Below are 25976 nucleotides of genomic sequence, written 5' to 3'. Positions count from 1 at the left end.
GTCTCTCCCACAAGTCTACTTGTGATTTATTTGATAAAGTATCCAAAAATATAATATCTGTGCCTGTCCCTATTAAAGTGCAGTCCTTTGAATTACCTGCTTCTACATCAACAGCAATGCCAAACATTTCTAGTGCAACATTTGTATTACTTTCTCAATTCGAAATTGCAGATATCCATTCCTGGCTGGTTCAATAGTGCTGAATATCGGCCGGTTATTTTCCCTAAAAGAATTAGTTGTTTTCTGGACAGGTAGTATTTATTTTTCCTGATGTCTCTAGACCTACCCAGCTTTGTAGGAAAGCTGTTTTTCAATTACAGTCAAAAGTGGTAGCAATAGGTACATCAAATTTAATTTACATGTTGATATGGTAGCTTCTGATTTTGTTGTTCAAGATTTTTTTTTTAATGTCTTGTTTGGGTTGACAACAGGTTGTGTCAGTGCCTACTCATGTAGGTGGACATGCATTGGATTTGGTGTTCTTTAATGTTGGAAGTGAAATTCAGTTGAATGGTGATATAGTGGTTTCTGTTGTTCCTTGGTCTGATCTTAAGTTGCTTTCTTTTATGTTGTTGTTGCAGGGAATTAGTGTGCCTAGTTGGTATGTAAGCAGTCGCAATTTGAGATGCAGGATTTGCATGCAGTTTGGCTTCCTGAATTGTGTAAATCTGATAAGTTGGGAGGATTGTCTGTTGCTGAGGCAAAGGATAGGTGCATGGTGCATTGGTTGGTGCCTTGGATCAGGTTGCACCTATTCGTGTTTGTGATGTTAAGCATGGGAAGTGTCATCCTTGGTATACTCTTGAATTGAGGGAGCAGAAATGTGTGTTGTGGAGGAAAGAGCGTAGTTGGAGGCAATGCCCTGATGCTTTCACACAGGTGGAGTATTTGAAATCATTAGAATCATATAAGTGTTCTGTTGTGTCTGTGAAATGTTTTTATTTTGATAACAGGATTGCTCAAGCCCCTTCTCAGGTTAAAGAGATTTTTTCAGTGGTGAAATCTTTGGTTGTTCCTCATCCTAATGAGGAGTCTTTTCCTTCCAGTCAAGCACTGGCTAATTTTTTTTTCAGATGAAGATGTGTATTGCAGTTGTACTATATGTGGAGGATGGTGTTTTTGTCATTGGAGAGAGCTGAATTGTGGACTCACTTTCAGCCTGTTGAGTTGCAGCAAGTATTGAGGGTGATTCAGATGCTTAGTAATTCCACTTGTGCTTTAAATCCATGTTCCACTGAAATGTTGAAGGCTTTGAGATCTGAAATTTCATGACTTTTCTTTTAATCGAATGTTGGTTGAAGCTGTTGTTCCAGAGTCATTCAAGAGGGCAGTTGTGCGCTCATTGTTGAAGAAGTCTTCATTGTGTGTGGAACAGGTTGATAGCTTTTGTCATATTTCTAATCTGGGTTTTTTTTTTTTTTTTTGCAAAGTACTTGAGAAGTTGATATTATTTCAGTTGAATGATTTTATGGAGCAACAGTCTCTGTTGGATTTGTGTCAATTTCGTTTTCATTCCAGACATAATACAGAGACTCTTCTGCTTATGATGCTTGATGAGATCCGCCTTAGTTTTGGGCAGGGTAAGTGACTTGTGTTGATCTTGTTAGATGTAGCAGCTTCTTTTGGTGCCATTAGTCATGTGCTTTTGCTAGAGAGACTTCACTTCTTTGGCATCACAGGTAATGTCTTGGCCTGGCCTTTTTTGACGGACCATTCATTTCAGGCTGTTCAATGTACTTCTGTTTCTCAGTGGGTGCCTGTGGTGTCTGGTGCGCCACAGGGTTCTTGATTGATATCATTGCTGTTTAATCCATGCATGCTGTGTGCCAGTATTGGCTGACCTGGGAGTCAGCTATTGTCTTTATGCAGATGATTTTTGCAATATTATTTTGCCTTTCCACCTACAGTGGAGCATATTGTTGATCTGGTGAAGAATTATTTCTGGACTGTACAATTGTGGATATGTGAGAATGGGTTGTCTTTAAATGTGGTAAAGATGCATTTTTATGTTTTTTCTGATTTGGTGAGCTGTGTCCAGTTGCAGGGTTTACTTTGGATTCTGTTTTTGTTCCAGTGGTTACTTTACTTCATAGTTTGGGAGTACTTTTGGATACAAGATTGTCTTTTAAGCAACAGGTGGCATCGATGGTTAAGATTTCCTTTTTCAAATTGCAATTGGTATCTCAGCTTCAGAACTTTTTCTCTCCAGAGAATTTTTGTACGGTGCTGCAGAATTATATGCTTCCTCAATTTGATTATTGTAAAGTTCTGGCAACAAATCTACATCAATGGATGGACAACAAAGACAGACTCAATCCAATTCCTCTCAGAATGGGATAACAGATGTAAATTAACACTAGACAACATAGCCCCAATCCAAACCAGAACCTTGCACAGAAAGAACTCAACACCATGGTTCAATGAAGAATTGAAAAAACTTAAAACACAAGTTAGGAAACTAGAACGCGCATGGAATAAAAAGAAAGATGATCTTACTCTGAAACAGCTCCGAAGGAAATATAAATATACAATAGGACAAACCAAAAGACAATACTACAAAACTGAAATTGGCCCAAACTACAAAGACACACACAAACTCTTACAACTCGTGAATAAATTACTAGATACTACCCCAGTCACTAACAACAGCAAAGACACACCGGGAGCTGACGACTTGGCGAAGTACTTCAAGGAGAAAATCATACAACTGTGACTCAAAATACCTGTTAGCCCCACTGACTACACTGCACTCCTAGAATGCCTAGACCCAGACCCTGGAGTTTACCCAGCAGATAGGATCTGGACTGAATTCACAATATTACCGGAAGACCTCATCTCACAAACGCTTAAAAGATTCGCCAAATCTCACTGCAAATTAGACATTTGCCCAAACAACCTCATGAAGTCAGCCCCTCAACAATTCATAACGGACCTAACAAACCACATAAACTTTATGCTACAAAACGGACTCTTCCCAATGGAGAAAGGTAACATTTTACTCACCCCCATACCCAAGGATGCAAAGAAAAATGCCAACGAACTAACGAACTACAGACCAGTAGCATCCATTCCCTTAATCACCAAAATAACAGAAGGTATGGTGACCAAACAACTCACGGAATATCTAAACAAGTTCTCAATATTACACGACTCCCAGTCAGGATTCCGCACCAATCACAGCACTGAAACTGTATTAGTTACACTCCTGACAAAACTGAAACAACTGATAGCAACCGGGAACAACATACTATTGCTACAATTCGACATGTCAAGCGCATTTGATATGGTTGACCATGGAATTTTATTACACATGCTCGAATACTTCGGCATGGGAGGCAACATTCTCAACTGGTTTAAGGGGTTCCTAACTACACGCTCTTATCATGTGACTTCAAATTCGGCTACATCAGCTACATGGACACCCGAATGTGGTATTCCACAGGGATCCCCTCTCTCACCAACCATATTCAACCTAATGATGACACCCTTAGCCAGACTACTATCTAATCAGAACTTGAACCCACATATATATGCTGATGATGTAACGATCTTCATCCCATTCAAACAAGATCTAAGGGAAATCTCCAACGAAATCAAGCAAGCCTGCATATCATGAACTCCTGGGCAGACGCAATCCAGCTGAAACTTAACGCAGAAAAAACCCAATGCCTTGTACTCACTTCGCAACACAATAAGAATAAATTCACTACCATCAACACAACTAATCTAAACCTACCAGTATCGGACACCCTAAAAATTCTTGGAGTCACCATAGATCGACACCTAACACTTGAGAATCATGCTACAAACATAACCAAAAAGATGTTTCACTCAATGTGGAAGCTAAAAAGAATTAAACCATTTTTTCCAAGGTCCGTCTTCCGCAATCTGGTACAATCACTAGTACTCAGTCATCTGGACTACTGTAATTCATTATACACGGGTTGCAAAGAGCAAATACTTAAAAAAAACTCCAGACAGCCCAGAACACAGCAGCCAGATTAATATTTGGTAAACCAAAATATGAATGTGCGACACCACTACAAGAAAAACTACACTGGCTCCCACTCAAAGAACGCATCACGTTCAAACTTTGTACCCTAGTCCACAAGATTATCCATGGAGAAGCCCCAGCCTACATGTCAGACCTAATAGACCTACCTCACAGGCACACAATAAAATCTTCTCGCACATTCCTCAATCTTCATCCTCCCACTTGTAAAGGTTTGAAATACAAATTGTTGCATGCATCCACCTTCTCCTATATGGGCACGCAGCTATGGAACGCCCTACCACGCAACCTGAAAACGGTCCATGAACTGGCCAATTTCCGCAAACTACTGAAAACCTATCTCTTCGAAAAGATATATCACTAAGATCAACACATGTAACTGCACAATCTCTAATATAGATAGGAATGTCTTATAAAGTCTTTTGCTGTAATACAACCATGTACTTCACCACCATGTAACCCAAACACTCTATAAACCAAATGTATACTTTCTATTCTCTATTTCCAATATCCACAATGAATTGTAAGCCACATTGAGCCTGCAAAGAGGTGGGATAATGTGGGATGCAAATGCAATAAAATAAATAAATAAATAAATAAATAAATAAAAATAATGCGTTGTTGTGTGGTCTTCCCCATTCAATATTATGGGCTTTGCAGGTTGCACAGAACTTTGCAGCATGGCTTCTCATGGATTTGAGTTGAGAGGTACACATTATGCCTCAAATGAAGATGTGGCGTTGGTTACCTGTGGTGCAGCGTATTGAATTTAAGCTCCTGTTGTTAGTATTCCAGGTATGTCATGGTGTTGCTCCATTGGCTTTGGTGCAGTTCTTGCAGACTTGCTGTCCAACCAGGGTGCTGCATTCTCAAGAATTGAATTTGCTGGTTGTCCCTTCATTTCATCAAGTACATTTGGAGGAAATTTGAAATCAAGTTTTTGTTGTAGCTGGCCCTTGTTTGTGGAATTCTCTTCCTTTGGCCTTGCGCCAGCTTTCCTCTGTGTCTCGGTTCAAAAAGCAGTTGAAAACCTGGTTGTTTTGTAAAGCGTTTGCTTGAGGGGAGGGTTTTCAGAATTATTTGGAGCATTGGATGTTTGTATGTCTTCTTGTAATGTTTTATGTGCTATTTTATGAGTGTTACATTGTACTCCACTTAGATGGTTGGATAGGCGAGTTATAAATGTATTAAATAAATATGTTTCTTTTTGAAATTTCCATGTAAATGTTTGATTGATTATAAAACTAATAAATATGTGTTTTGGGATCCTTTGCAGCTTGAGAATTTCCTTGCTGGGAAGCCAGCAAAGTCAAAATCAGACTGCAACTGATTTTTCTTTGATATCTTAAGCTGCTGAGGAAAGATAAAAAGTTCTGAGATGTATATTGCCTGATTCAAACCCTTTGCTTTGTAAACTTTGTTTTTCTTGTTTGAGATTTTTATACATATCTCCCATGATGTGGATTTGAATTTAAGTAGTGTATTGATTGGATGTATAAGAGAGATGTTTTTGTAACCTTTATGTTATTTTCTTATAAATTGAATACATTCTTTATTTAAAAAATTACTTTATAAAATTACCCCCAAAAAGAAGACCATAGACTGGAAGAGCAGCCAACATATACATTCTGGCAATATGATACAAAAGCTCAAGACAACACAAAGATTTTCCTCAGGTAACATCAGCAACAGTCAACAGGAGAAAGGGCAGCCAATTCCCATAAAAGATACAAGTAGGGCATGTTGATAGCCATCCATGACATCAGTGACTCCAACCAGAACATTGTATTTCATAAAGGTTTCATTGACAACTGCCAAGCTCAAATCTGTGTTCACATTTAGCTGTTAAAACAGAACAAGAGCTGTAATTTATGTAATCACGTGTATATTAAAGTGATGAGCATATTTAAATCATGACAGTAATAATAACTAGATAAAGTAGTGTAGTTTGTGTTAGTCCACTTGAATGTACAGAGATGTGGAATAACAAAAAAAGAAAAAGAAAATTCATACAGTGATACTGTACATTTATGTGGAACCAAATACATTTGTTGACTAACTTTTGGTACTTAATACCCCCTTCCTCAGGTCATCAACGAAAAATATAAGTGAATCATAAAAATCATTCCAGTGAGAGTCTGAAGGAGAATGTTGGTTGAGGGATAGGGTATGGGGAGAAGAGAATGATGAATTGTCAGGCAGTAGAATTATTATGGCCCATAATACATTAGAAAGCCCAGATCTTTGGAAATTATTAAGGGTCAGTTTTTATTTAAAAACAAACAACAAAAGACCAAACCTGGTAACATTTTTCCATCATGTAATGTGAGGAAGGTTACATTAGTGGATGGAGGGGTGTAAACCTTTCCCCACACTCACACTAGCTTTCTCCCTCTTGTCACCAAACCCAGCATTCTGCCCTGCAACATGTCTTCACTTTCTATTTCTTCAATCCCCATGAATCCACCCCTACCCTGCACCGACTTCCACTTGCCCTGCAACATCTCTTCTCTCCTCTCTACATTCCACCCCTGCCTTACATCAACTGCTCCTTGCTTTGCAATCTCTCTCTCTCTCTCTCTTTCTCTCTCTGTCTCTTCCCCTCCCCCATCACTTCACCCCTGCTCTGCATCAGCTTAGTCTTGCTCTGTTGTACCTCTCTTCCCTTCAAGTTCCACAAGGTGCCATTCTCTCTTTCTTTCTCTCTATCTCTGACCTGAAGCTCTATCACCTTCCCATCCCTTGCCCAGAATCCAACACCTTTTCCCCCTCCTCCTTTTCTACTAACTTAGAGGCCATTTTACTAAAATGCATAAAGAAATGGGCTTAGCGGATTTTAATGCAGGACTTTCTTAATCGCTAAGCCCATTTTAAATGAAGCCCCAAAATACGGCTTTTTCTTTTTACGTTTTACAGGTCTTGCACTAATTTTCAATTAGCATGTGAGACCTGTAAAAAATATTAACACAGGAATACTTACATCTCCTATTTAGGATGTGCTAAGTGCACCTACGTTGTCTGCATTATCCAGTTAGCACGTGCTAATGAGAATGCTAGCTGGATAATGCTTCCATGCTCATTCCCCAGCCATGACAGGCCCCCTTCCAAAAAAATAGAAAACAGCACTAAGATTCACACAGGTGATCAATTTTCCAACCCTTGAAAAGTGTCACATACTAGACTTGGTATTTTACAAAGGTGTTGACATCCCAGAACACCGGGATAGCAGTACTGAAATAATACCCATATCATGGACAGACCATTTTCTAATTAAGTTTTCCCTTAGTGACCACCTGAAACAAATGGCACCTCTCAGAGCTTGGAAGAAGGGAAAAAACTGATTGCTGAGATTTTCCTAGAGGCCTTGGACTATCTACATGTGGATGAAAAGACAACTACAATGTCAGAACAGGTTGATATTTGGAATGCACAGTTAGATAAGACCTTAGGGAAAACTGCACCACTAAAAAAGATCTTATGCCCCACTCACAAACACTCACCTTGGTTTTCTCCATAACTTCGGACCCTTAATGACAGAAACTGGAAAGGAGATAGGGTAAACTTTACTTGGATGAGGACAGGCTAAACTGCAGGTTTAGTACTGCCAAGCCTTAACAGCAACCAAAAAAACAATATTTCTCTCAATGCATTGAACAGGCTGCCAATTTAACCAAGCACCTATTCAGCATAGTAAACAGCCTACTACAACCCCTGCAACAGAACCATCCTGCTCAAGCAAAACTGAACTGCAATGATTTTGCTGCATACTTTGCCAACAAAATTAAAAATTTCCACCAGGATTTACAGGTAGTCCCAACTGACCTCCAATCAGCTAACCAGGAGCACAGAAACTTGCCCCCTCCTGACAGACACACAGGACTCGTTTAACCCAATGCACAGGAGGGCCTTGATAAAATCCTAACAGACCTTTGACCAACTACCTGCTCCCTTCACCTCTGCCCATCAAAGATAGTGCAGCACATAGGCGCCAACTCCGTGGGTGCTATGGGTGCTCAAGCACCCCCAATAATTTCTAACCCGCCATCGTTGGAAGTTCCAGTTCCAACCCCAGCTCAACCTGCCCACCCTCTTCTCCCTCAACAGTCCTCGTCCTCGCCTTCCTGCCGCCCAGAATTTAAAACTCTTTTTACCTCAGATCACGGCAGTAGTGAAAGGCGAGCAGGTTCATCTTCAGCCTTCCCTTCTCTCTCAGCTCTGGTCCCGCCCTCATTTCCTGTTTCCGCGAGGACGGGAGGACCAGAGCTGAGATAGAAGGGAAGGCTGAAGACGAGCCTGCTCGCCTTTCACTGCTGCCGTGACCTGAGGACGGAGGACTGTTGTGGGAGAAGAGGTCAGGCTGGGGTTGGAAATGGAACTCGGGGGGGGGCTGAAAAGGGGCAGGTGGTGTTTTGGGTGAGTTACTGGGCATGGAGGGGAAGGGAGGGCAGGGAAGAGAGGAGAAATCACTGGACATGGAGTGGAGGGGAGAGAGAAGAAATCACTGGACATGGAAGAGAGGGCAGGGGAGAGATGAGACTTGTTGGACATGGATGGATGGATAGATGGATGGATGGATGGATGAGAGAGAGAGAGGAGGGCAGGGGAGAGAGGAGAAATCGCTGGATATAGATGAGAGGGGAGAGAGGAGAAATCGCTGGACATGGAGGGGAGTGCAGGGGAGAGAGGAGAATTGCTGGATATGGATGGAGGAGAGGGCAGGGGACAGAGGAGACTTGCTGGACATGGATGGATGGACGGGAGGGGAGGGCAGGGGAGAGAGGAGAATTTGCTGGACATGGATGAGAGGGGAGGGTAAGGGAGAGAGGAAAATTGCTGGATATGAACAGAGGAGAGGGCAGGGGAGAGAGGAGAAGTGCTGGATATGAATGGAGGAGAGGGCAGGGGAGAGAGGAGAAGTGCTGGATATGAATGGAGGAGAGGGCGTGGAGAGAGGAGACTTGCTGGACATTGATCGATGGAGGAGAGGGCAGGGGAGAGAAAACAATTCGCTGGATATGGATGGGAGGGGAGGGGAGAGAGAAGAAATCACTGGATATGGAGGGGAAGGCAGGGGAGAGAGGAGAATTGCTGGATATGGATGGAGGAGAGGGAAGACAGGAAGAAGATGCACATGGATGGAGGGAAGGAGAGGCACATGGATGGAGGGCAGGGGAGAAAGGAGAAATGCTGGACTGGACGTGGAGTAGAGGAAAGACAAAAGAAGTAGATGCACATGGAGGAGAGAAGAGAGCTGATGGACACAGATGGAGGGGAAGGAAGAGAGAGAGGAAGTGAGATGAACATGGATGGAGGGGCGGAGAGAGGAGAAATGCTGGACATGGATGGAGGGAGTAGAGGAAAAATGCTGGACATGGATAAAGGAGAGGGAAGAGAGAGAAAGGAGATGCATATGGATGGAGGGGAGGGAAGAAAGAGGAAGGAGATGCATACTGACTGAGATGAGGAAAAGGGAAAAGAGAAAACTACACATGGATGGAAAGGAGAAAGAGAGGGCGCAGACGCTGGATGGAAAGGGGGAAGAGGGGGCAGATGCTGGATGGAAATGGGAGAGAGAGGGTGTAGATGCTGGATGGAAAGGGGGGAGAGTTAAGATCGAGGAAAGAAGAAACAAGAGACTGAGACTAACATAATTAGAAACAGTAATACAGCCAGACAACAAAGTTAAGAAAAAATGAATTTTATTTTTAGTTTAGTATAAAGTAGTGTGGTAGCTGTGTTAATAAATACAGAAAATGGAAATAAGGTAATACCTTTATTGGACTAATTTTAATACATTTTTGACTAATGTTTAGAGACCAAACCCTCCTTTCCCATGTCAGAACAGAATACCGTAACAGCAGTATACTGTCCTGACCAGGGGCGTATCTGAACTGCGGCGGTAGGGGGGGCCAGGGCCAGAGAGGGGGGGCACATTATAGCCCCCCCCCCCGCCGCCGCCGCCATTGCCGATCCCCCTCCCCCCAGCCGCTGCCATTGCTAACCCTCCCCCTCCGTTGCTCGCCTACCTTCGCTGGCGGGGGACCCCAACCCCCGCCAGCCGAGGTCCGCGTCCTCCTGCCGCTGCCGGCTGCCTTTGGTCCTTTCATTCTTCCATTGAAGCTGGCGCCGACGAAAAAGTTTCTTTTGAATCTGACGTCGCTGCACGTTGCACGTTGTACGTGCAGGACGTCAGACTCAGAAACAATTTCTGAGTCTGACGTCCTGCACGTACAACGTGCAGCGACGTCAGACTCAAAAGAAACTTTCGTCGGCGCCAGCTTCAATGGAAGAATTAAAGGACCAAAGGCAGCCGGCAGCGGCAGGAGGACGCGGACCTCGGCTGGCGGGGGTTGGGGTCCCCCGCCAGCGAAGGTAGGCGAGCAACGGAGGGGGAGGGTTGGCAGCGGTAGGGGGGTCCAGGGCGAAATCTGCGGGGGCCCAGGCCCCTGAGGCCCCACGCAGATACGCCCCTGGTCCTGACCTGAGGAAAGAGGTTTTGGCCTCTGAAAGCTAATTGAAAAATGTATTTAGTCCAATAAAATGATATTATCATATTTTCCATTTTTTGTTTTATTTGTATTTGTTAACCTATAGTATAGTGTTTGAAATATGTCAGTTTTTGAAATTTGCATCTCCTTATATTTGCACAGTACAGGGGGACTGAGGGGCGGGACTGTTCAGGGAAGAAGTCCTGGTGCAGGTTGCAGGCAGCCTTTGAGTGGCACTGCCACTGCCCAGGTGAAGACTGCAGCAGACAGGATGTTAAGGTACCGGGGGGGGGGGGGGGGGGGGGGGGGGGGGGGGGGAGTGCACCACCTGTAAAAAAGGTTTCATCACCCCCAATCATTTTGAAAAGTTGGCTCCTATGCTGCAGCAGGCAAGTTGGAGTCTCATAGAAGGTGCCACAAAAATCGTGAAATAGTCTCTCTCTAATGGGCAAGTACCAACAGCATTAAAAAAGGACAATGGTTTGTGCTAAAGACAAACAACCTGGACCAGGACAAGTTGCAAAGTTATCAGCCAGTATCTAAGATCCCATTTCTAGGAAAACGTACAGAACAAATAGCCTGTGTTGAATTCAGTCATTGACTGGAAGAGAGAAACTGGCTAGATCCATGTCAGTCTGGATTCAGACCTTGTAATGGAACAGAAACAGTCCTTGTATTCCTAGTAGATAATCTTCACAGAAACCGAGACAGTGGATTTTTTGGTCTCAGTGTTAGTACTACTAGATTTATCAGCAGCTTGTGACACTGTGGATCATGATATCATGCTAGCATGACTGGCAAAAACAGAGATTAATGGAACAGTACTTTCTTGGTTCAGATCCTATCTATTAGACAAGCAATAGTCGATATTGTTTTGGCAGCACTTCATCGCCACCATGGGCACTGACCTGTGGGTGCCACAAGGATCGATAGTATCACCTATTATGTTCAATATGTACCTCAAGCCACTAGTCAAGCTGATTCGGTCAGTGGACACTCAGTTCTACATCTACGTGGATGATGTGCAGCTACTCAAACCTGTTGAAACTGACTTACCCATAGCCATAAATAAACTGACTACCTTTCTAACATCAATTCAAGAATGGGCAAAAAACAATAAACTTTGCCTGAACCCAAGTAAAACCCAACAACATCTACTGACTATTCCAGCTTGTCGTTAAATACATTATCATCATAATCGTTTATAGGGCCATCAAACATATAAACGGCGAGTGACCGTACTCACTGCAAATGTGCAGTAGAGACTTCCCTCTCTGTCCCGCCCCCGCGTCAATACGTGATGACAGGGGGGGGGGCGGGACAGAGAGGGAAACTGCGCCGCCGACGTTGCTACCGCCCCCCCCCCCCCACTCGGAGTCGCCGCCGCCACCCCTCCACCCCTCCACCCGGCCCGGGCCCTCTCTTCCCTTCTGAACTTACAGATCCATTCGCCGAACGCAGCAACGCACATCAGCTGAGCTGCAGTGAGCCCTTCCTTCTTTGCCTGTGGCCCCGCCCTCCTGTGACGTAACGTCAGTGAGGGCGGGACACACACAGGCAGAGAAGGAAGGGGCAGCTCAGCTGATGTGCGTTGCTGCGTTCGGCGAATGGATCTGTAAGTTCAGAAGTGAAGAGAGGGCCCGGACCAGGTGGAGGGGTGGCGGCGGCGACGACTTCGAGGGGGGGGGGGAGCGGTGGTGACTTCGCGGGGGGGAGGGGAGCTGTGGTGACCGCGGGGGGAGGAAAACCTCTATACCAGCCCGTTTTTACGGGCTCAACGGCTAGTCTCTCTAGAATACTCTCCTGACCTATTTGTGTGCAGAGCTTTCCCTGATGAAAATAAGGCATGTTTAAAGACTTATTAAAATATATATATATATATATTCTTTTCAAGGGATGAGGAAGGGCCCGGAGCTTTGGAACATATGCACTGCCCACCGTCTGCTTTTTTGCTCATTTGCCCCCTTTGATATAATGTAATTTATTTTCCCTCTTTGCTTTTAATTATATTGTATTGTTATTAACCACTTAGCTGTTGTAATGATAGACGGTATATCTAATAAAAGTAAACCTGAACCTGGACCCTGCCCTCAGCCTCCATCAATGTTTTTCATATATCATTAACATCTCAATACCCAGGACAAAATTTGTCAATTCAATTCTCTGCTTAGTATGAGTTGCAGTGTAATATGCTTACCTTTCTCTGATGGTGATTAAGAATTAGTATGATGATTATTGTAGCCACAGTGGCGCAAAGGCTTACAAATATGCTAACTGACCAGTGATGTCCAACAGAAAACATCTGTAGAATACAGTAAATATTGGTCCACATGATCATATAGAAAATCTGAAAGGAAATTAAGGAATGAAAAACAGCTAGAAAACAATGAGGCCCTTTTACTAAGCTGTGTTAGACTACAGGCTTAGGGTCGAATTCTATAAATGGCACACTAAAAATCTGCACCGAAAAACCACGTGGTTAGCATGATTTTATAAACTACACCTAGTAGTTTATAGAATATACGCACTTGCCATTTTTGCAACTAAAATTTAGGCACACCCATTTAGGCCACCTAAAACCAGGCCTAAATACCTGCACCTAACCTAGGTGCAGATTGGGTGTATTCCATAACAGTACACATAGTTTTTTGAAATGCCCACAACCCACCCATTTCACACCCATAACCATGTCTCCTTTTTGACTGTGTGCATGAGAATTCACGTGCACCACAATATAGAATACGCCTAGAAAGTTGTGCACCAACATTCTAATTAAAGCCAATTAGTGCTGCTAATTGGTTAAGTACCAATTATAGGTGCTGATTGGCATGTTAATTAATTAAGTTGTGTGTGCCATGTGGTCAAATTAGTGTGCAGAACTTAAGGCGCCATATAAAGAAATTTGGGGATTAGTGCATAACACAGGCCTTTCCCATGCGCTAAACCCATTTCTAATGCAGCAATATTTTAGGCATTTTCAGTGGTTTTTTTCAGATTATGCGCTAATGGGGCATTTTTACAAAATGGCGGTAAGTGCAATGTGGGCTTACCACTCACTAAAAGGGAAGTACGACCAGGCTATCGCAGCAGCCCAGTGGCAGTTCCCTCCCCTAGTGCACGCCATTTCAGGCACTACAAAAATATTTCAATTTTTATAGCGCCAGTGTGTACCTTGCAGAAATCAGGCAATGCCACACTCTGCCTGGTTACTGCTGGGTTTGCACGGGAGCCCTTACCGCCACCTCAGTGAGTGGTGGTAAGTGCTCCCTCCCAAAATGGCCACGTGGCAAGTGCTTCACTTGCTGCATGACCATTTCTTGAAAAAAACAAAGACCTGCCTTTTACCCGCTGCGGTAAAAGGAGGCCTCAGCATGAATCAAGAACATGCACCAATGCCAGCGCAGGCCCCCTTTTGCCGCATCTTCATAAAAGGACCCCATTACCTGAATAAAGTTAACATGGGAGCACGTAGGAGGTGCTAAGTGCTCCTGCATTAACTCTGCATTAACCAGTTAGCGTGTGCTAATGTGAATGGGCTAGTTGGTTAACCCTTCCACACCCATTTTCCACCCATGACATACTCCCAGCTAAAAATATTTTTTTTAATTTAGCTTACAGGCATACTACCGCAAAACTCTTTATTGTTTATGTTTATTGTAGTACTTATATACTGCCTTACAAAAGAAGTCAAAGTGGTTTATAATATAAATGGAAACAGAAAGGAAATACAAAACAGATAGTACAGAAGGAAGGTAGTACAGTAATGAGAGAAGAGAAAAAAATGTCAAAAAGAGCAATATAAAGCTGCTACTGCCAAAGCGAGCCAAGGCCAGGAGCTACACAGGTCACAGATGCCTAATTGGGGAAAGCTTGTACTAATAAATGAGCCTTCATAAGATCCCGAAACTGAGAATAAGAAAGTTCTGAACGAATATCAAGGGGAAGGGAATTCCAGAGAGCAGGTGCCAAAGAAAAAAAAGCCGAGTGGCATGTGGATTCAAGTCTAGTCAGATATAAAGGAAGGGTGGCAAGTTATAAAGGTTTGAAGGGCTCACATTTTACCACCACAAGTGTAACAGGTGGGAGGGGATGGGCCTGAGTCCGCCTGCCTGAAGTGCACTGCATCCACTAAAACTGCTCCAGGGACCTGCATACTGCAGCGATGGATCTGAGTATGATATTTGAGGCTGGCATAGAGGCTGGAAAAAATATTTGAGGGTGGGAGGGGGTTAATGACCACTGGGGGAGTAAGGGGAGGTCATCCCCGATTCACTCCGGTGGTCATCTAGTCATTTAGGGCACATTTTTGTGGCTTGGTCATAAGAAAAAAAGGACCAGGTAAAGTCGTCCAAGTGTTCGTCAGGGACGCCCTTCTTTTTTCCATTATCGATTGAGGACGCCCATGTGTTAGGCACGCCCCAGTCCCGCCTTCCCTACGCCTCCAACACCCCCCTCCCCCCCCGTGAACTTTAGTCGTCCCCACGATGGAAAGCAGTTGAGGATGCCCAAAATAGGCTTTCGATTATGCCCATTTGAGCAACCCTGTGAGAAGGACGCCCATCTTGCGATTTGTGTCGAAAGATGGGCATCCTTCTCTTTCGAAAATAAGCCTGATAGTAAGACAAGCTTTTATATATTTATATATTGTGGTTATTAATCATTTAGGTACCCAAGAAGCTCCTGGCAGTGTACAAAACACATAAAAATAATAAGATTCATGAAATAAGTAATAGCATTTTAAAATTAAAATAACTAAATACATTTTTTTAATGCAGAATCTTTTCCAAAGACAGCACATTAGAATTAATCTACTTCTTTCTTTAAATGACAAAAAATAGGAATGTAGCCAAAATAAAACTTGCAAATTATGGGCCCTTTTACCAAGATGTGCTAAAAAGTGGCTTGTGCTATCCCTAGCGCGGGGCTTTCCTGCACACTGAGGCCATTTTTTAGCATGGCAAGAAAATGTCCCCATTTTCTTTACTAATGGCCACATCCCATTAGTGCATGGCCATTAGCGCAGGAACCCTTACTGCCACCAATTATGTAGGCGGTAAGGACTTCTGCCCTAACCACTTGCTAATCAGTTAGCATGCAGCAATATAACTGCGCTAACTGATTAGTGCAGGGCAAGCCTACTCTCTGCCCCCAGACCCACCCCAGCACTAAAAAGTCTTTTCTATATTTTAGTGCATAGGTAGTGTGTGTTGATCCCGGAACTATCGCGAGATTCCTGAGCACGCCCTGCAGTAGTACCTTTTAACCTGCAGTAAGCAAGCGTTAGTGCTTACCATAGCTCAGTAAAAGGATCCCTATCTTTTATACTGATGAAACTTGCAAATTTATCGTGACCTTAAACTGAAATTGCATAATTTCAGTAAGTAGGGACTGGGCATTCTGCAGGCCACCTAGGAACCAAGCCAGATTTACCCTTTGTCATAAAGCAAATGGGGACAGCATACTGTACGTATACTTTGGAAGAAAGGCAGGATATGATATGATAGCGATGTTTAAATACCTCCATGGCATAAATGCACAAGAAGCAAGTCTCTTTTAATTGAAAGGAAGCTTTGGAATAAGGGGGCATAATATGAAGGTGAAAGGGATAGACTCAGAAGTAACCTGAGGAAATACTATTTCATAGAAAGAGTGGTGAATTCATGGTGGAGGTAGTGGAGACAAAAATTATGGGGCCCTTTTTGAAAGCGTTCCTGTAGATCACGTTTCTAAAGCACTCCTGAAGTTTTCAAACAAGTTTTGTGGTTTGGATGCTTGCCCTAGTCACCTTTTAAAAATGGCCCCGAAGCGCTTCATTGTTGACCTAACTTCCTATCTCAATTACATGTTGAACCATGGCATCTTCCCCCAGAGCATGGCAGAATTCTTCTCGCACCCATTCCAAAGAATCCAAAGATAAGTTCCGACGTCACTTCAAACTATCGACCAGTGGCTTCCATACCGCTGATTGTCAAAGTAATGGACAGCTTGGTGAATAGTCAGCTAAATGAATTCCTTGAAACCTTTGTCATTCTATACTACTCTCAGTCAGGTTTCTGTGCTCAGTTTAGCACTGAAACAGTTCTGGTCACAGCCCTGTCTGGTTTTAAAAGGGACATTTCTGTGGGTAAGAAAATATTACTGATGCAGTTCGACATGTCCAGCGCGTTTGATATGGTGGACCACAACATCTTACTACATCTACTGGACACCCTAGGCATCGGTGGGAGCATGTTACTCTGGTTTAAGGGTTTCCTGTCAACTAGAACATACCAGGTCAAAGGCACTCCAGTTCATTCAGCACCTTGGAAAGCTTCTTGTGGGGTTCCACAAGGTTCGCCCCTTTCTCCAACGCTATTCAATATAATGCTGTTTCCCCTTGCAACTGCACTAGCAAACCTAGGCCTGAATCCATTTATCTACGCAGATGACATCACCATTTCCATCCCCTTCCCCTTCCATTCCTCATTAGATGAAGTCACAGATTTGATCGAAGTGAGTTTTTCCATCTTGGAACGTTGGGCTGAGGTATTCCGGTTTAAGTTAAACAAAGACAAAACTAAGTGTCTTGTGCTCTCGTCCGTCCATGCCAGACTTTCCTCAAGCTCCCTTGTCATTAAAGACCAGACCCTCCCAATTTCACAGAGCCTTAGACTTCTGGGTGTTGAACTGGACCCTCACCTGCACCTGGATCTGCAAGTGCGAGCGGTCACCAAGCGGATGTTCTATGCAATGTGGAGGCTGCGGCGTGTTAAGTTTTGTCTCACCAGAGAGCTCTTCCGCACACTCGTTCACTGGTTAGTTCTGTCTCACCTGGACTACTGCAGTGGGATTTATGCAGGCTGCCAGGAGCATCTACTGAGAAAATTCCAGACTGCCCAGAATACTGCTGCGAGACTCATCTTGGGCAAATCGCACATGGTTCCTGCGCAGCCCCTACTTTTCAATCTACACTGGCTACCTGTAAGAGAACGAATTGCATTCAAGATCTGCACTTTGACACATAAAATAATCTATGGATTAGCTCCGGAATACATGATCCCTTTAATAGATCTCCCACCAAGAAATGCCATCTCAACAGCACGCACCTTTCTACAACTACATTACCCATCTTGCAGGGGTGTTAAATACAAGCTTCTTTTTGCCTCTACTTTCCACTACTCCAGCCCGAAGACTTGGAATGCTTTACCCCTGCACCTAAAATCGCAAGTGGACCACCATCTTTTCAAGAAGCTGCTGAAAACGTACCTTTTTATAAAAATGAGTATTCCATCAGTAATTCTGCTGTTTAACCGTCCTAATTGCTGTTAGCATTTTATCTTTATTCTACTGTACAATTCATGTGTTGTATCTCTCTACTTATGTAATTCATGGAAGCCACATTGTGCCTGCATTGGTGGGAAAATGTGGGGTAGAAATGAACCATAAATAAATAAAGGCACACTGAAAAATGGCCTGCTGGAGTGTAGAAGCGTGTTTGGGGCGCACACAGAATCATTTTTAGCGCACCTTAAAAATGAAAATTGCCATGTGTCCATTTTGGGTCTGAGATCTTACCATCAGCCATTGACCTAGTGGTAAAGTCTCACGGGGTAACCAGGCAGTAATGACCTATGCGTGCCAAATGTCACCTGGCGCATGTCTGATACGTGTGGCAGATAATAAAAATTATTTTTCAGCCGCACATATTGGCCACGCGCTTTTAAAATTAAATTTTCCTGAGTTTTTCCTGATTTTCAGGTGGGTTTTTTCAGTTTTTTATTCATTCATTGTAGTAGTGATGTTGAATACACATTGTAAAATATTATAATGTGCACTAATCAAATGAATGTGCATTAATTCATGTTAGTGTACATTAAACCATTTTAGCATGCACTAAGAGGTCCTTTTACTAATTGGCCTTAGTGTGCCGTTATGCAGGTCTTCCAGCACTAAGGCCATTTTTCCTGCTGCTGTAAAAGTTCCTTTTTAAACATTTTCTGCATTAATGGCTATGCACTAATTAAGCAGTAAAGGCTCCTGCATTATCCATGCAATTAGTGTGTGATAATGTAGATGTGTTAACTGGTTAGTACAGGATTGCCCACTCTCCACCCCTGACACGCCCCTCAAAAAATACAAAAAATGATTTAGCATGCAGTCAGTGTACCCACATTCTAAGATTACCACATGATGCTGTAGCACATCCCAGGATATGCCATTTTGTACTGCGGTAGGCATACGTTAGTGCCTAATGCAGCCTTGTAAAACGGTCCCTAAATTTTAAGGTTCACTAACAAATTCAGGTTCCTGGGAGGCACCAACTGATTGCAACATATCTTTAGAAAAACTCCTCCCCACTCTGCTTCTTCACCTTCAGCTGGGAGGACTTCTCCCTTAACTCCGCCCTTAGAGGTATGCCAGAGAAAACACTCTCATCCTCCCTATCTCATCAGCTCGTAACCTTGGGGTCATCTTTGACTTCTCTTTCTCTTTCTCTGTACATATCCAAAAGACTGCTAAAACCTGTTGTTTCTTTCTGTATAACATCACCAAAATTTGCCCTTTCATTTTTGAGCACACTACCAAAACCCTTATCCACACTCTTATCACCTCTCACTTAGACTACTACAACTTGCATCTCACAGGTCTTCCACTAAGCCATCTCTCTCCCCTTCAATCTGTTCAAAACTCTGCTGCATGACTTATATTCCAGTGTCGCTGTGTTCATATTAGCCCTCTCCTCAAGTCACTTCATTGGCTCCCTATCCTTTTCCGCATACAGTTCAAACTTCTCTTATGACTTACAAGTAACTTCGCTCTGCAGCTCCTCAGTATCTCTCCACTCCGAGAGCTCCGTTCATTGGGTAAATCTCTCATCTGTACCCTTATCCTTCACTGCCAACTCCAGACTCTGTTCCTTTTAGCTTGCTGCACCATATGCCTGGAATAGACTTCCTGAACCAGTACGTCAAGCTCCATCTCTGGTTGTCTTCAACTCTAGGCTAACAGCCTACCTTTTTGAGGTTGCTTTTAACTCCTAACTCCTATTCACTTGTCCAGTACCCATGTCTGTTTTATAACTCGCACCTTAAGTAATTCCCTTGTCTGACTTGATCAGATTGTAAGCTCTGTTGGGCCAGTGACTGTCTCTTATATGTTCAGTGCACAGCGCTGCGTACGTCTAGTAGCAATATAGAAATGATAAGTAGAAGTAGTAAATCTAACCCTGATAGTACTATCAATTAAGCAATATTTACCACAGCTAAGACCATCCCAAATGCTCTTGAGTTGAGGAACATGTGTCTTCTGATCTCAGGCTTCAGGACAGGATTTTGAATGAAAGCCTTGTATTCTTCCAAAGGGATCTGAATTGAATAAAAGAGAAGAGATGTCTTCAAATCCTGGTCCGAAACCTTTCTATACAACTTTTTCCTTTCCTTATCTTTTTTATTTGATCTGGCAACTTCCTCCTGATCTTTTGGGGTTTCAGCTCATTCTGAAACAAGGCTGGGATCTGGAATTACAAGTCTTCATTCACAACTACACAGAAATTTATTTTTCTGTTTTATATCCCTTCACAAACTACTTTAGCCTAGTCATTGCAGTAACAAATCCATGCTGGGGGTAGGGTTACCAACTGGCTCCAGATTCACCTGATGGGGTTGATCCAGTCCTGTGTTTACCCCCGTTACATGCAGAGACTTGTAATCTTGCTTTTCTTGGAGAATTTCAATTGGGGCTTTCAATTGGAAATTTCAAGAGGGACTTTGAAAAAAAGATTGTGGAGGCAAAAATGCGTAATAAAATTTTTTTTAGGTATATTAAAAGCAGGAAGCCAGCAAAAGAATTGGTTGGACCACTAGATGACCGAGGAGTAAAAGGGGTGATCAGGGAAGACAAAACCGTAGCGGAGAGATTAAATGAATTCTTTGCTTTGGTCATCACCGAGGAAGATTTGGGTGGGATACCGGTGCCAGAAATGGTATTTCAAGCTGACGAGTCGGAGAAACTTAATGAATTCTCTGTAGTTAGTGGGGTTCCCCAGGGGTCTGTGCTGGGACCGCTGCTTTTTAACATATTTATAAATGATCTAGAGATGGGAGTAACTAGTGAGGTAGTTCAATTTGCTGATGACACAAAGTTATTCAAAGTCGTTAAATCGCGGGAGGATTGTGAAAAATTACAAGAGGACCTTACGAAACTGGGAGACTGGGCATCTAAATGGCAGATGACGTTTAATGTGAGCAAGTGCAAAGTGATGCATGTGGGAAAAAGGAACCCGAATTATAGCTACGTCATGCAAGGTTCCACGTTAGGGGTCACAGACCAAGAAAGGGATCTAGGTGTTGTCTTTGATGATACGTTGAAACATTCTGCTCAGTGTGCTGCTGCGGCTAAGATAGCAAATAGAATGTTAGGTATTATTAGGAAAGGAATGGAAAACAAAAATGAGGATGTTATAATGCCTTTGTATTGCTCCATGGTGCGATCACACCTCGAATATTGTGTTCAATTCTGGTCGCCGCATCTCAAAAAAGATATAGTGGAATTAGAAAAGGTGCAGAGAAGGGCGACAAAAATGATAACGGGGATGGGACGACTTCCCTATGAGGAAAGGCTAAAGCGGCTAGGGCTCTTCAGCTTGGAGAAATGGCGGCTGATGGGAGATATGATAGAGGTCTATAAAATAATGAGTGGAGTTGAACGGGTAGATGTGAAGCGTCTGTTTACGCTTTCCAAAAATACTAGGACTAGGGGGGCATGCGATGAAGCTACAATGTAGTAAATATTAAAAGAAATTGGAGAAATTTTTTCTTCACTCAACGTGCAATTAAACTCTAGAATTTGTTGACAGAGAATGTGGTAAAGGCGGTTAGCTTAGCGGAGTTTAAAAATGTTTGGACAGCTTCCTAAAGGAAAAGTCCAAATAACATTATTAAATGGACTTGAGGAAAATCCACTATTTCTGGGATAAGCAGTATAAAATGTTTTATACTTTTTGGGATCTTGTCAGGTATTTGTGACCTGGATTGGCCACTGTTGGAAACAGGATGCTGGGCTTGATGGACCTTTGGTCTTTCTCAGTATGGCAATACTTATGTACTTATGGGAAATCAGAATGACAAATCACTGGGGCCAACTGGGGGTCATGTACCAGTGTTCCTTCTGCAATCATGCAGACCACGGGAGGTAGCTGGGCTCCCTCCCGCTTTCGGCGCTGAGCCTGGATATTCAATGCTGGACCATTTTTGGTGACTGGCATTGAATATCCGATTTATTTTTGGCCAGTTTCATCTTAACTGGCCAAATGAATATTCAGCGCTGGTTAGGTTGAAACTGGCAAAAAATAGGCCTGCTATTTTGTCAGCCTAATTTGACCACCAAACTTTGGGGCCCATTTACAGAGTGGTGGTATGTCCAATGCAGGCTTACTGCTCATTATTCCGGGACTACTGTCAGCCCAACATGGCCGCTGGTGGCAGTTCCGGGTCAAACGTGTGCAATTTCCGGGGGGAAAAAAACCAGAAATGATTAGCGTGGCGGTAACTCAGTGGTAATTGGGCATTGCCACGTGCTGCCTGGTTACTGCCAGGTCACCGCTGGACAGTGCACTTTTTCTAGTGAAAAAGGTGCCGGTACTCAAATGCTAGGCCACCCTTCAGGGGTGGGGGTAATCACTGAGGGACCCTCCCCACAATAGCCAGGCCCCCTGCAACCAGTCACAGAACCTATGACAAGGCAGAATTGGTGTGTAGAGCCTGAGCTCTTTCATTAAAACTTGGGGTCCATGGGTCAATTTTAGCAGACAATGGAAAAGGTGCCGGTACTCAGTACCCCCAAGTACCTCCTCAAAAAAAGCCCTACCGCTGGAGCTCTTACTGCCACCTCAATGGGGTGGCGGTAAGGGCTCCCCGCCACATGGTCATACAGTAAGAGTTTTCTTACCCTATGGCCATTTTGTTTTTTGGGGCTTTTTACCTGCTGCACACCCTGGTGTGCGGGAAGAACTGCCCCCACCACTACCGCTGGGCCCTTTTTCCCACAGCTTGGTAAAAGGACCCCTTCAGCATGAGATAGCCGGCTATCTCCTGATGAATATTGTTGGATAGCTGGTTAAGTGTCATTTAACCATCTAGGAGCCATTCCTGGCCAGTTAAGTGGTTTTAAATATTAGGCCAATAGTTCCTATATCTGGCCACTAGTTGTCACCCTCCATGGATGACACTGTCCTGCATCCTCAGCCAGGGCTACTCTGGGAAGCAGATGACCTGAGCTTTGAATTGTAACTGCACTGGCATAAAGGTTTGTAAATGCAAATTCCATGAACCATGGTATGTTCCTTATTGGCCTCACCCTTTCCCTGTCCCCCAGCTTCCTCCTCCTCCTCCCCCTCCCCCAACCTGTGTGGGAATGGCAGTTTTCAGCCCCCAATTTCACTCTTGTAACTACTTAGTTACTGAGTAAAATCTGTTAAAATTGCCCTTGGGGGGTGGGGGGGAAGTTAATCCATTTTTAAGCCTAAAATGCTATTTTAGGCATGTAATTGGGTACTTTGAAAAAGGAAGCTGTGTGGTCTGAGAGCTCAGGAACCTCATCTCCTTTTGATCATTTTTAAGTTGGTTTATTAAAAGTTGCCTGAGCCTGGGAATCCAAGCAATGAAGTTTCACTGATTTCTTTGGGTGTTATGTGTGTGAAAACAAGTCCACGTTTGCACTGTGTTTTCAAGCCATTTAGGCCCTAATCGCTAACCCGCATTAACCCGGGTGACTGTTCATGCACGTTATAGTAAACTAGCCCATCAGGCACTGTAAGGAGAGACATTTGCAGAAAGGTTCAGGTAATAATTCACAGAGCTCCCTTCACCTAAGAGCATTCCAGAGTACTACGTGACCAAAATCATTTCAGAGTGATATGTAACTGAAAAACTTCTTGCTGAAACCAATCGAAGACATGAACTCCTTTTTGTGTGCATGTGTGGTAATCTTATAAATTTGAGCCCCATACCTTTGATGGTACTATGTAAGCCACATTGAGCCTGCAAACAGGTGGGAAAATGTGTGGTACAAATGCAACAAATAAATAAATAAATACCCAGGAGTGCTGAGCTTCACCTAGGACTCCAAGAGTACATAGGTCTTAATCATTCAGCATTACTGATTTTGGGGAGCAAAACCACTAGGGGATTAAGGGGAAACCTTTCCTAATTTCTCCTATAGAGTGTTGCCCAAAACAAACACTGTTACAAAACATACATACCCATCAGCAACTGGGAATCTCAACATTGATCTTGGTAATCCTAGACATGCATTCTCCTTCTGAAATGTGGAATACATGTAGATGGTTTGGTTCCACCCTAGTCCTGTCCAAACCCCACACAAACACTATATGCACAACGATTTATACATGTAAATCCTAGGATTCTAAAATTGAGTTTTTCCATGTTTTTCCAGGGCCTAAGTTTAAATGCTGATATTTGCATCATGTATAAATCATTAATGCAGCTTCTAAAATAGGGGCTGTTGTATAATAATACACATACTTTCCCCCCAAGACAACTAACACATCACTTATCAATAGCAAAGAAAATGGGTACTTCCAGGAAATGGAGAGGTTGGAGAGTGGGCCTTTGTTTGTATATGCCATTTCAACCTTGTCGTTTTGGTAGGTCTTATGAGTTCATGCACTAGAGGCCAGCCACTTGGCTTACCTGGATTCCTGAATCCTTCAGTTTCTCCACACAGTCCTCCATGCTACCATCAGGGAAGGAGGAATCATTTTGAGTGCGAAGCACTGTTAGCACCTGGCCATTGTACAATTCTGCAATACATCACAGGACATATGATTCCGACTTAGACAAATGTGTGCTTGGAGATTTACTCTAAATGTATTATATGCCTTTTTATCGGTTTCCCAAGATATCACATTAGGGGGTCCTTTTATTAAGGTGTGCTAATGGATTTAGTGCACGTTAATGATTAGTGTGCACTAAATGATAAGAAGCCCATTATATTCCTATGGACATTTTATCATTTAGTGTATGCTAATTGTTAGCGCACACTATATCTGTTAGCACACCTTAGTAAAAGGACTCTACGTAAATAGATTCTTGAATTGTTGTTGCTGAATTAATTGCCCTTCACCTCTCCTTAGAACAATTATTCAGGATTGGTGTGTATGTCCTGCTCAGGCCTGGATATCCCATTAGATGATGCAGGCCGCTTTTTAAAGGGTATTGAGCTGAAAGGAGTACCTAGTGACTTGCTCAGTTTGAGTGGCAGAATCTAATCAGACCCACCCTTTAAAGGCACATGAGCAAGTCTAATGGAATGCGTCAGGCTGAACAGTGCTCAGAGAAAGTTCCACTGGGAAAGAGAGGGTGGTGGAAATTTCAGCATCTAGAATGCTTAGTGAAAACCACACTTCCTGCCACCACTTCTGTATTCATGGAGAAAAATGTCTTCAGCACCTGCACTAAAAGGTACTTAAAAGATACGTCCAATGCTTGTCCTGGTATAGACTAATCTAACTTTTATTGCATTACAAAAACAGCAGATACAGAGTTCTCTAAAACAATAGATATGGTTTAGTGATGGCAGTAATGTATCTAGGAATGAATGAGCCCCAGGCAGAGAAGTAAAGATGCCCTCTCCAAGCCCTCCCCCATCCTTCTCCGAGCACTGGTACTGCAGTGGTAATTATCGGAGCTCTGGAACTGAGGAAGTGGGCTATCCACATTGCAGGAGGTCATAGGCACTTTGCCAGGCTCGCTCTATTGTAGCTATGTGCTCGTGTAGTGGGAAAAACCTCCATGATTAAGGCTGTCTAACAAGAGCATCCTAATGTTGTCACTTAGGCTCATGAGTTGGCCTGCTTACCTTGCATCCACTGGATGGAGTCTATATGTTTAGAGCTCCTGCTGTAAGATACGGAGGTGGAAATGCATTCACTTTCCCCTAAATTTGCTGCTTGGGAGGTGCAGGCCATGTTTGTGAAGACCAGTTGGCAGGGGAGGGGGGCACACTGATATTGCCCCACTTCACTCTTTTCTTCCTGGTTTATCCTGTAACACTTGTACATCAGTTACAAAGCAATTCATAGAAACACCAGACAAAGCAACACAAAGGCTATGGGAATGCTATTCTTATTAGGAATGAGCAGCCACAAAATTTTAGCTTTGCTGTTTCCCATGCCTTTGCAGAATTGTTTTGTTATATTTTGGTTAGTATTAATTTTTGTGCTGGGTGCAATGTTGTTGTGTACCAGTGGTGTAGCTATGGGTGGGCACTGACCCACCCATTCTCGGCTCAAGCTCACCCTAAATAGCCCACTAAAAAAGTTCCATGGCAGCCACCTTGCTTGGCTCTCTTCTGCCTTCGGATCTGGCATTACCCTCCTGTGATCCGGCAGCTCCCCCTCCCTCTCTGATCTACCTCAGCATCTTCACTGGTGCAGCAACGACACACCTCCACTGTCACTTCTGCTGATGTGTTTCCCA

General features: G+C 43.4%; 1 protein-coding gene across 1 annotated transcript in view; it reads right to left on the bottom strand.

Annotated features, from left to right (window-relative positions):
• TMEM268 (transmembrane protein 268) overlaps positions 1-25465 on the bottom strand; it is a 38191-nt gene extending 12726 nt beyond the window's left edge. Inside the window, exons 1-5 of the mRNA XM_030207235.1 lie at positions 25357-25465; positions 24189-24298; positions 19737-19844; positions 12698-12847; positions 5744-5854 (exon numbers count right to left, since the gene is read on the bottom strand). Coding sequence (XP_030063095.1) covers positions 5744-5854; positions 12698-12847; positions 19737-19844; positions 24189-24298; positions 25357-25465 — 588 coding nt within the window. The remainder of the gene's footprint in view (positions 1-5743; positions 5855-12697; positions 12848-19736; positions 19845-24188; positions 24299-25356) is intronic.
• Positions 25466-25976: the final 511 nt, after the last annotated feature.

This window comes from Microcaecilia unicolor, chromosome 6 (assembly GCF_901765095.1).
Source record: "Microcaecilia unicolor chromosome 6, aMicUni1.1, whole genome shotgun sequence".
NCBI classification, from domain to species: Eukaryota; Metazoa; Chordata; class Amphibia; order Gymnophiona; family Siphonopidae; genus Microcaecilia; species Microcaecilia unicolor.
The sequence above is the reverse complement of the archived record's forward strand: the minus strand, read 5'-3'. Positions and strand labels throughout refer to the sequence as shown.